This window comes from Pyrus communis, chromosome 11 (genome assembly GCF_041283825.1).
Source record: "Pyrus communis isolate YQ-2024b chromosome 11, ASM4128382v1, whole genome shotgun sequence".
Classification (NCBI taxonomy): domain Eukaryota; kingdom Viridiplantae; phylum Streptophyta; class Magnoliopsida; order Rosales; family Rosaceae; genus Pyrus; species Pyrus communis.
The window spans coordinates 22974190-22986874 of record NC_142575.1 but is presented as its reverse complement, the minus strand read 5'-3'; the positions used below and the strand labels follow the sequence as shown (position 1 = coordinate 22986874).

At 35.5% G+C, this 12685-nt stretch overlaps 1 protein-coding gene across 5 annotated transcripts; it reads right to left on the bottom strand.

Annotated features, from left to right (window-relative positions):
• Positions 1-5850: 5850 nt before the first annotated feature.
• Positions 5851-8993, bottom strand: LOC137742047 (scarecrow-like protein 21). Of its 5 annotated transcripts, XM_088679779.1 has the most exons (3): positions 8669-8873; positions 7929-7947; positions 5851-7663 (listed from the first exon to the last, which is right to left on the bottom strand). In XM_088679779.1, exons 2-3 carry the CDS (start codon positions 7942-7944, stop codon positions 6030-6032), a joined length of 1650 nt encoding a protein of 549 aa, XP_088535905.1. In that variant the 5' UTR covers positions 7945-7947; positions 8669-8873; the 3' UTR covers positions 5851-6029. The 5 variants fall into 5 exon arrangements, with proteins under 5 accessions (XP_088535905.1, XP_068337886.2, XP_068337887.2 ...); XM_068481785.2 differs by lacking the exon at positions 7929-7947 and having other exon boundaries at positions 5851-7829; positions 8669-8993; XM_068481786.2 differs by lacking the exon at positions 7929-7947 and having other exon boundaries at positions 5851-7786; positions 8669-8977.
• Positions 8994-12685: the final 3692 nt, after the last annotated feature.

Genomic DNA, 12685 nt, shown 5'->3' with positions numbered 1-12685 from the left:
AATAGTATAATTAGTAGTTACTGAGCTGCTGCTTTAGAGCCTTAAGTTTGCTCGGCATTGTGAGTCCTATTGCTAACACTCGAGCAAATGTAGATGCTGGAGCACTGATGCAGTCTGGTGTCATTTGCGTCTGAAAGTTGTGATAATGTCTGTTGCTGCAGTAGATAAAGTTTTCATAAATGTAGATGCAAGAAGTACAATTCATCGTAAAGTTATGGTGTCAAAGATGAGTTGTAGTGGTGCCCTCTCATAATTGATGGTCCGAATGTGAGGATCGATGCTGAGCTGACGGTCGAAAGAGGGTCTGTCGTCGTGTTCTATGGATTGAGTGGTCTTGAAAGGAAGTGTCCCTTCAGATTGGGAGGAGGCTTTCCCCTTTTGCATTGAGCTTGATTTATTTTTTTATTTTTTTTTAACAAACGACATTATCTACACTAAATGAGAAAAAGTGAGCTTAGCCTCACAATGAGCTAGCAATAATGTAGTTCAAATTCACCTTTGATGAGAATTGAACCTAAGATCTCTCACTTACAGTCGAAGAGGAATACCATTAAACTGTAGTACTAAGTAGCAGCTTGATATTTTTCTTGACGAGGAGAAATGGTCCCTCAAGTTATTTTTATGGATCCAGAAAGATAAGAAAGAGGAAAAGAAAGAGTCAAATGTTACAAGTTTAACAGAACATTACAGAAGAAACACCAGGTGAATATTGACAATTGAATTCTTTGTAGCTTTGTTCTCAACTTCTCATGTCATGGCTTGTGGCAAAATGGAAGCTTTTGGCTCCTTTTGAACCATATAGATATAGCGTTCAAAATTGGCCTAGTGGCTAGGATCTTCTTTAATTCACTGTATTTCGGGTTCAAACCCTCCTTCCCTTGATGTAATTTGGAGTAAGAATATCGGTTTATAAAAATAAAAAAAATTAAGGTTTGAGTAAGGGACTTCCAAGTCCCAAACAATTAAGGCCTCTATTTTGGATAAGCAGCCTCATTAGTCTGCACCCAAACTTTTTTTGGGATGTTGTCTGTCTCGGTCCAGGTCCATTTTTGGGATTAAATTTGTTTCAACCCGCACCCAGATTTTGCTGGGGTGCACCGCTTACGGCCCAAGCCAATTTGGGTCCTCCACCTGTTTGGCTCGCAGCCATCTAGCCCTAATATGGCACGAACCGCTGTATTTTCTTGCTTCTACTGTCGACCCTTGTTTAGGCTCGGCCTATTAAATTAATTTAGTGACCTTCAGTTGATAAATTAGACAAAGAAAGATATTTTTGGCCCGCGGTCCACTTTATAAATTACGATCTAATATTTTGTTTTTTTTTTTGTTTGGAACATCAACATCATTTCGTAGTTCCAAAGCTACTCACACTAGGTCCCCAAAGCAACCCAATTTCATACACTAGTTGTATTATTGTATCTTGTGTTTTTGCACGTATGATGAACTAGTTCATTTAAATCAAACATGTAGCTTCAAATTAGTGCCTTTGAAACTTAAAATTTTCATAAAACAACACACCCATGTAAAACTCGAAATTCTTCATGAAAATTAAACCAAACCATGTTTTAGAACCCAAATGTTCTAACTTTGATGCTTATGGAGGTTTTTATTCCCCATAGCACCAACCACGATCTTGTTGTCTCCATTCAATGGATTGCCGAACCATCACAAGTTCAATTTCACTGACATGGAAGTTTCTGACAGAAACTACTTTATGTGGGGTACAAGATGTGAAGCTCCACTTGGCCATCGAGAAGTTGAGAAACCATTGAAGTCAACAATTGTGTGAATAAGAACTGAATAAGAATTCGCCATGATCTTTTCGAAGACTTATGTGGGAAGCATTACAATCGGAAGTACCTCGATAAAGACGATTTCATGGCTCTTTGGTTTGCTTTACAGACCGTTCGATCATGAAAGATGATCTTGCTTGAAGCAAAACATGATTAAAACTTTCAGATCCATGAATAAGTAAAATTTTGAAGTTTATAGAATTTGATTGAATTTTAACTAGAGAAGATTTTTCTTGTCCTTTTATGCCTCTAGCATACTTTTGAAGTAGCAATGTTGAGAATGGAAGTTCATTAAATTATCGTTTTGATTGGAGCCTAATGAATGGCATAGATGTATCGAAGGATATGCTCTACTTCGGCAGAGGTGTACCAAGCAGAAGTCTCTGTTTCGACAAACGCTTATCGAATCTGCTCATCCAGCTTCGGCTGGAGAATAACAAACAGAGCCGCCTAGCTTCGATTGGAACCTTCTGAACCCAAGTCTAAATCTATCTTTCTTCTCACCACTTTAGGGTTGGTTTTACAACATATGGTAGAATCAAGACCTGCCAAGGGGTGGCATCATGGCCAGAAGTGTGATCCTTGACACATAATACCCAAAATTTTAAGAATAAGGGACAGTACTCCTGAACTTTAACCTTGCAAAATCTACTTTTGTTTTGAAGGAAGAGGTCATTGGTTTTGTACTTATTTGTGCCCCTTGTTGAGGCGTAACATTCCCATAGTCAATATGTGAGACTAATTTTTCTCCACCTAACACATTTGGAAGAGCAGAATTTTGACATGGAATTGCCATGTTGGCCGAATCCTCTTAGTAAATTTTGGTTTACTTTGTGAACAATTTTCTGTGTTCCCAGATTCAAGTTTGGCGTTTGTTTTAGTACTGGATAACATTATGAATATTGTCATCGAATATGAGTTTCATTAGATCATGGTTCTTATACATGTGACCCAATTCAATTAACATGTGTTTAGGTATAATCGTATATATATGGGAAAATTAATTGTCTTGATGAAATGTGCTATTATGCACACTAACTTCATATCTAAATCACCCATCTAACAATGAATTCAGGTATATCCAACCTAATTAAGGGCCTTGGCACCACCCCACGCCCCCCCCCCCCTCGGGGGTTGTATGAATGTTAATGACTTACCATTAAAAGGACCTTATATTCTCCTTGGTCAGGAAGAACATCATTGAGTTTTAAGGATATCCGGGAGAATAATGATCATGAATGAAGTTGCTAAAAAGAATAGAGGGTGCAACACCATCAAAATATGAAGCCCAAAGCTATGTTTTGGGGCCAATGGGTTGCCCCCCAATTGGGACATGCCACATGTGGCCGGCATGGAGCCAAGTGATTCAAGTAATTTGCTTGCTTTGGCAAGACCATTTGGGACACTTAGGTTGAGATATAACATTTCATACCACAGACGCATCTCTTTACCCGATATAAGGATTTTGTGCCTACAAGCATACTTTGACAAGCCTGTGTGTTGGAAAATTTAATTTCTATTCACCCCAAGCAAAGATACTAAGAGACCCTCTTTTCACAGTGAATTCAAGAGAATAATTTTGGACTAGTCCAAACAATATGTGAACCATGTAAATATTTATGATTTTGGTTGATGTATCGACACACTAGTCACATATTTGTTCACATACATTACAGCTAACTTCCTAGCTGATTTTAACTTCAACGATCTGAACCGTTCATTGTGAGTATCAATATATTTGTCAATCAATTACTTGATTCTCAAGTAACTTGTTATTTAGGTGACTTGGTTGTCGAATTGATCTTATGGCCCAATATGGTTAGAATAGTAGATTATTAACCTCTGATTAACCTATTACGTGGTCTCTATTCGGTGAAGACTTATTATGGTCGGATATAAACTATGTAATTGGGATTATGAATCTCTCTCATTTAATAATAGGCTTGATTGAGAGAGATCCTAGCAACTATATAAGAATTGTCCTTGCTCTCACAATAGTCGTTTTATTATGTACTAAGCCCTATTCATAGCAAGAACATATAGTTTGGAGAGAGTAGAAGACATTCTTATGCATACGCCGATTTCTTTGTCATCCGTAAGAGCCACGTCTTCCATACTTTACAAATAAGTTCAATATAATTAGTCCATCTCTATTTTATATAGATTTGATTCATTATATTCATGATCCTAATCTCTTGTTGTTGTAATTTCAAAATACGTCTTAAAACTTTGACACAGAATATAAAGTGATGAATGAGGTTCAATTGAGTACAAGTAGTGAGGACTTTGGCGATGATATCTTTTCCATCTCAAGGAGGAAGAACGTAAAAAGGTTACAATAGTTTGCAGGACAATTGCAAGGAGAACTTAATATACTTCATCTGCTTAAAAGTGTTAAAACTATATACGTTTGCCCTTGTGTTTTATGTTTTGGCCATGAAAACCTAATATAATTAGTTTCTATCCAAAGATGATCATGGAATTATATGCTTTTGTTGCAATCAGAAAATATTTAGTTAAAGTTTTTGTTTCTATCAATGTTAAATGGACAAAACTAACCATATGATTTTATATAGTTTTGTTTCAGTTACTCACTTCCTTACAATATCTGACATATAGATGAAGTCGAAAAATTAGTATTTGAACCCCCAAATCTCGTAATTATAGACCTGTTGACTAATGCTTGATCAGTGGAAGCGTATAAGAGGTACATGCGTCTTTGAGATTTTTTTTACTCTTTTAATCAGTGGGAGCAATAGTCTGCCTATGTAGTTTTGTCTCGTTTAATTAGTGAGAATAAGAAACTGCCTTTTATATTATTGAATTGAAATGTTAGTGGCTGAAGGTTTAATAGTAAAATTTTATTCATAAGTTTTAATAAGAGATCCTAATTTTGTAAATACTATGTTGTATTTTACTTGTTCTCTTATCAATTTTTAAATAGACAGAAAAGTTGGATTTTGTTACCAATGTTGTTGAGTTAATTTGTGAACTACTTTTGTTTTGAAGGATTAGTATAAGTGCACACTATCCTTGTTTTCAATAGTTCTACATTTAAATTAATAATAACAATTGTTATAAGGGTTTGGTTATAGAATTTTGTTACTCAGTGATCACTATTATTCTGGTTATATTTGGCTGATTTTGTGTACAAATTTATTGATGCTCAAGTGCGAGAATGTAAGAATTACTGCGAGTATTAATTTCTTTGTCAACCAATCACTTGATTCTCGAGTAACGTATTACAGAGATGACTTTATTATCGAGGTGATCTTATGGTCCAATATGGTTAAGAATAATAGAGTCTTAACATCTGATTAACCTATTAAGTAATTCCTAAGTAGCGAAGACTTATTATGATGGGATATAAAATATGTAATTGTGATTATGAATCTCTTATTTAATAATAGGCTTGATTTAGAGATATCCTAGAAACTATATAAGGATTGTCCCTGCTCTTACAATAGTCATTCTATTATGTGCTAAACCCTATTCATATCAAGAACATATAGTTTGGAGAGAGTAGAAGACATTCTTATCCATACACCGAATTCTTTGTCGTCCGCAAGAGCCATGTCTTCCATACTATATAGATAAGTTCGATATAATTAGTTCATCTCTATTTTATATTGATTTGATTCATTATATTCGTGATCGTAATCTCTTGTGGTTGTGATTTCAAAATATGTCTTACAACTTTGACACATTATATAGAGTGACGAATGAGATTCAATTGAGTACAAGTAGCAAGGACTTCGGCAATGATAACCATTTCCATCGCAAGGAGGAAAAACGTAAAAAGTGCTGTAATAGTCTGCAGGACAATTGCAGGCAGAATTGTTAATGTGCATGATTGAGGACTACGAAGAATCCGATTCAATTGAAAACCAAAAACTGCTTTCCACCGCAGAATATTTGGTAGTGAGGAATAACTATGCTCTACTTCCTTGTTTTGTTATAGTTTTCACCTCAATAAACATTACGTGACGATTTAAAAGAAGATTTTGATTCCAAAAGTTGTTTTCTGATGATGTAAAATTCAAGGTACAAAGATGTATATGAAAAAGGCTCATTTATTTCTTCTGAAGCATAGCCCTTACAACATAAAATAACCATCACTCTACCAAAGATACCTTAACTATCCGACGAAAAAAAGAAACACGAAGAGTTCAAACGAGAGCAGAAGATTACTTTAGGGTTCCATACAAGATCAAGAAACACAAAATTTCATGTTTTTTACCTCCACGCACAAGAGACAACCAGTGGTTGATTCATCCAGCCGAGATATAAAGCTCCACCCATCTCTTCAAGCGTGTACTTCTCAGAATAACTCTGCAGTAAAGTCTTGATAGTTGCGTTTACCAAGGGGCTCAGTGGACAAGGCGAAAAACCAGCCATAATGAATCGTGACCTCCACTTACTGAGAGGCTCATAACGTTCTACTCTTTCCGCCCCTTCACATGCTATAATGTTAACAATTTCTCGTGCCAGACAGTGCTGCTCGACATTGATCCGCTCCCTATGCTCCCTTGGCAGAGCAACATCAATTGAATCAAAGACAGCGCTAAAATAGCTCAGCGTCTCAGTGAAACGAGGAAGGAAAGGGACTGTGTTGGTGTTTGATTCTTGTTCAACAAGAGTCACTACCTTGGGTGACAAACTCTTAGCAAGCCTCAACAGCCGGTCCCTGTGATTCTGACTACTCACACTCTCATCTGGTATGTGGTGCAGCATTAAGGCAAAATTCACTGCAATAGCCTCGCCAGGTCGAATCACAAGGTCCTCAAGTTGAACCTCAGAACCAAAAATTCCAGCAGCATGGAACTCAAAGGGTACCTTACATGACTCCGCAAGCCTTGACAACCTCTGTCCCACAACACCAAGGCCCCCTCCCCGAACATAAGCTGATGTGGAATCATCTATGCCTGTGATCCTAATCTGTGGGGGTCCTCCTGGCCGAGTAGCTAAAGCCTGGATTAATGTAATCCACTGGCTGCCTTGAGCTACCTGAAAATCAATTATATGAACTCTACTTTCATCCTTCATAGCTTCTGCAATCGCCCCATTTGCTGACATATATCCGAACTTGAAGTATGGGCAGACTTCATAAAGTATGTGCATGTACGAGAGGAGTTCAGCACTGGCAGGCTCCTTGCATCTTAGGGATGCACAGATAGAACTCCCCGACAAGGCCAGCCTTGCAATAAGACCTTCCAAAATGTAAGCTCCTAAACGTTGGATTGGCTCACCTGAAACTGACACCATCTGACGTAGGTTTGAGAACAACTGTTCAGTTGTTGACATATCATTGTTTGCCAATGCTTTTGCACATGCGCAAAGCACCTCCTTTAAGTCACTTCCGCGGATCATCACCATCATTTGTTCCCAGTGCTCTGCTTCTGAATAAAGTTGATTAGCCCCAACCTCATCTATGATGTTGTACGCGTCAAAGGCATCTGAATCATTTCCCAGCAAAGCATTTTCCAGTTCCCTAATTTTGTGACCCAGGTCATCCGTTTCATTTGATATACACGACTGGTTGACAGGAGAGCCACAAGACTGGTAGGAATGCACATCTGGATGTGACGCTGGACTTCCATTTGCTGAGAAATTCAAACTTGATGGAGAACTGCGACCAGGGTAACCACTGGTTCCCGAGGATGATTCAAGGGTACAGTGTTGTTCAAATCTTTGAACTGAAAGCTGTGTTCCTTGGACAACCTCATCAGAGGATGCTTGTTGTTCAACATTCTGGAAGGAAGACTCCGGCTCTTCAACAGGCTGTTCTCCGATTCGGCGTGGAACATTTGGGATTATATGCTTGTGAGATTCTCGCATTTTCAGGAAAGCCAATTCGTTTGTTTGATCTAACCAAATGAAATGCTAATGGACTTTTCTGGCACAAGATCTCTCAAATTAACTGACAACTCTCTTGTTATTTAGACCGAACCTTGACCACATCATAACATACAGATCCAACTTTTGTACAAACTCTGCTTGAAAACGGTGGTAAATTAAATAGAGTCCATACATACTCTGCAGACATAAAAAAGTAACAAGACAATTAAGTGTTATCAAGACGGACAAAGAAAATTGCATTTCAAAGATCCTACTGAAAAATATTGAAGCTATCTATTTGAGATGCCCGCATGTTCTAGCAAATGTTGTAAAAATAATTTCTATCTGCGAGGCGTTTTAGCATAAACTGTAAACAATTTTCAGCTCAATCACTGCAGTAGTTATAACTCTCAGTTTATATTAAGAAAATGTTGAGAATAATCTGACATTCCATTTCTGGTTTGAACAAATAATCTAGACCTTGAAGTTTACAAACGGGAGACAATCAGAAAAGCTTCAAACATACAAGGGTTTCACTTAGAATTATGAAACTACCACCATATCTTCATTCAAACAAACAGAAAAGAAGTTAACACCAAAAGGGTTTCTCCTTTTTCCTGCATTTGTGGGAGCCCAAAGATCCCACTCCTGACGACAACTCATCAGCCAACCTACAAAACCAGTTGGCTAGAGCAGCGTGCTCCTCGAATTCCCTTCTGCTAATTTAAATGAATTTAGTGCAGAATATCCCACCGTTTGTTAAAAAAAAAAGAATATTGAAAACTCGAGATAAAATACTACGTCTCACTCTCACAATAAATTCATGCTTGAAATAACAAATTCAAAGCCACTAAATTGACCACCAAGTTTTCACCTTCATCACATAAGAAACTAAAAGCGGAAAAAAAGCACATGCAACTGCAGCAAACATTATAGCTCAAAAGCATCTAATTTGAAGAACAATAAAATAAAATAAAAATTAAAAGTACGGAATTTGGTGAAAAGCCATTGCAGTTTCTGATGGGGTTTTGACAGACCTTATGATTATTGATGTGTGGTTGATGATCACCTTTGAGCTTCAGCTTTCGTGTTCTTCTTTGCTTCTGAGTTCAAATGCAACGATCCAAAGTCTGTTAGCTAAACACCGTCTCCTACATAACCCAAGAAAATATCTGCCTCTTATAACAGTGCTTTCCTAACATCAAACCTCAATCTTTTCACGAATTACATTGCTGCCACACACATTACGACGTTTAGGTTTAGCGCCTAAAACACTCCCATTATTTATTTCTTGTTTCATACGTTCATCATCTCTCTGTATTGTAGTCGTCTCTTAGTCATGGTCGACGTCAAAGTCTTTTCATGGAAAACGTTATATATATATATATATATATATATATATATATATATATATATATATATATATTATCAAACGTTATAATTTATATTAAGGGATAAGAGAGTGAGTTTAATTTCATAATAAACATGTAATAATGTAGTTCAAATTCATCTTTAATTATAATCAAGCCTGAAACTTTACTTACAATTAAAAAAAAATCTACTAAACCGTAATATTGAGTGACAAAGACAATAAAATATTGGACATGATTATCTTTTTCCTTCGGATTTATAAAGTCAATGTCATTCTACTCTATTTATTTAAGAATTATGTGCTTCAATTAGTCATGCTTAGTTAAGAATTTGACAAAACTAAACCCCACAGACAAGGGAGTAATCATGTTGTTTGACTGGGATTTTACACGAAGGAAAATGATAAACACCTTTTTTTTTTCTTAATTTGTTCACACTCGTGTTAATCATGATTTTCGTGTTCGCTCGATTTATTGAAATAAATAACTAAATCTATAAGGAAGTGCACGACAAGCTTAAGTAGTGTGAAAAACAACTCTCTACAACAACAGAAAAGGCAAAATGCCGTAATAGTTTTGAGAGAAAATTGTTCTCGGTAGTGAAAGGCGTATGAGGATTTTACTTTATTTTATTGTCATTTGATTCGATAAAAGCCGCATATCAAATATGAATTCAGAACGTCCTCTAATAAGATTATTGTTTTAAAAATTCTCACCTAGTGCCCTTTAGGTGGGGCCACCGTCCCGATTAATCTCCAAATGTTTGAAAATTAAGAAAAGACGTTTAAACAACCTAACCCACCCAAACCTACTTAGATACTCATCTAGGTCGCGACTCTTTCTTTGACAAAAAATATGTAATTTTCATTTACAATTTTATTTTTTTTCAAAAAATTGTAAAAGACTTGTTGAATACTTTAGATGAACACACATCATATACGTCTTCCCTATGTTTACATTATGTCCTAAACATCATAATATTTCTATCATTCAATTTTGCAACTTATGTATCCCTATGAAATTATGTATCTTTTTTTAAGTATAATCAGACATTTATACGATACGTAATATATTTACTTAAATCTGCCTATGCTCCAACTTAGCCGCTAGACCTCAACTCGCTGTCCGACAAACATCTAGCATCTTTTAGAACCTTAAATAAAATAGGAACTGTGTTTCATTAGATCAAATTTTACTGGATAGAATTATAATTAAGTGTATCTCATTTTTCTTTACCGAAGTATGGAATTTTTCCAAATAAATTGAGTAAATTACCAAAGCTAATTTGAAGGTTGGACGGAATGGGTAATATACAATACAAGAAGCCCCAGAACCGTTTGTTTTGTCCACTTTACTCTCAAGTCGTACCATCCAATAAATGTTGTAGGACGAAGATCAGAAAAGAGACAAGAGAACCAACAAACACTGTACCACGAAGATCAGAGATGAGAGACAAGAGATCCAACAAACACTGCTACTCCATTTGGTGTTGTATATATCAATCAAGCATGATGACCGACGTCCTTACATTGATTCAATTACATAAGTCACATACAACTACTTGTCAGGCTTATTTATCACACAACTAACTTTTCGATAAGAAAAATAGATATGTAATTGTATATAATTGATAATTGTATAATTGGTTACACTTACAATTTTCTACAGCTTCCAAACTCAAAGCTGAATATTTTTATGGTGATGGAAGTGCTAATTATTTACCAAACCATTCAATCAAAATTAGTCTTAATTAATTAGTATGCTAATTAATTAAAATTTTCAACAGAAAGGTCGAAGGCGGTTGCTTTAGATTTCATGCAAACAACAAAATAGTTGCAATAACGGGTGACGTTGAAGATCAATCGGCAGTGTTGACATGATGTATGATATGAAATTCAAAAATTAATTCAAGATAAGGACCTGTCGTCTGGACCTGTCTGTCTCCTGCATGTGTTGATTTTATGAATAAAAGGCCAAAAGCCATTTCATCATATATTAGGGAAGCAAAAGACCATTTGATCGTGTAGGTTCAACATTTCTGTACTCCTTTTATTTTCATATTTGGTATATCTACTTAGGGTTTCGACTATACTCTCGATCGAGCACTATATATTTAGATAGCGTTCAAACTGTAAGTATCACGTCTGCAGCACATCATGATGTCTTTATATATGTTAGTGTTTTAAAAAAAAACTCGTCCCCCAATGCGACTAGGTGGCTTTAGAAGCGGAGTGACAGAAAAATTGCCTCTATTTTGTCAGAGTCGGCGAAAACTCGTCTACGATCCGTGGAGGCGCGATTCAAGGCATTCAATTGGGCATAATGTTACCGAAATTTTAAAAAAAAAAAAAAAAATTAGTTGAAATGGGTTTTTAGTTACAGAGCAGTTACTGTGTTTTTTCGTTTTAGAGCTTGTAGAAGGTGAAGAAGACTTTTAATTATAAAAAATTTTGAATGCAAGATGAGATTTTTAGAGTACAATAACAAATCCCTTTCAAAAAAACTAAAAGATAAGTACAAAAAAAAAAAAAAAAAAAAAAAACAATTTTGTATTTTTAATATTCATTTAAAGAAAATACTCAAGAGACTTTTATACTTTTTATATTATTTATAGATCCAAAAAATCGTGTGGCCAGAACGAAAAAAGTACTGATACATCATTTTTGTTTTTATTATTATTATATGTTATCTTTGTTTTTGGGTGCTTTATATATAGACAAAAACTTTCGCTATATTTCAAAGAATTCCATTAGTTTTTAAACATGTCAACAAGAGACAAAAACATAAAAATAACTAAAGCCCAATCCAAAAACATGGAAAAAAAAAGTTTTAAAATACCAGTCATACCCCTAAGGCTTTAGGGTTGGTTTGGTATTGTTGTGCTTTGAAAAAAAACTGCATCTACTGTGCTGTGAGAATAAGCTCATTTTTGCTGCTTCACGTTTTCAGCTTTTTTTCACCCAAAACTATGAAAATAAGTTGTTTTAAGTGTTTATCAAACACCTTTTTGAGCTCAGCTTTTTTTGATACCCACTTTTTATAAAATCACCTTAGTACCAAACTAGTGCTTAGAGTTGTTAATAGAATCCAACCTTCACAACTCCAACAAATTAATATGTGCCATAAACTCAACACATCCTCGACTATTTCTGTAGAATCAGTTTTGAAAATATATGCAAAATTAGTTTGTATCATTTATTACTAGAATCAATTCAACCCGTTCTTGACCATTTTTGCAAAATTAGTTCAACTCATCATCGACCATTTTTGCAATTTTTGTAGAATCAGCTCAACCCGTATTCGATCATTTTTGCAGAATCAGTTTAACCGTCCTTGACCACTTTTGCCAAATTAGTTCAACCCATCTTCGACCAATTTTGCAGAATCAGTTCAATCCGTCATCTACCATTTTTGCATAATCAATTCAACCTTCCTATTTCATTTTTACATAATCAATTCAATTAGTCTTCGACCATATTTTGCAGAATCAGTTCAACCCGTCATTGACCAATTTTGCATAATTAGTTCAACATGTTTTCCCATCATTTTTCCAGAATCAGTTCAACCATCCTCTTTCATTTTTGCAGAATCAATTCAATCGATCTTCGACCATTTTTGCAGAATCAGTTCAATCGTCGTCGACTATTTTTGCAGAATCAGTTCAACCTGTCCTCAACCATTTTT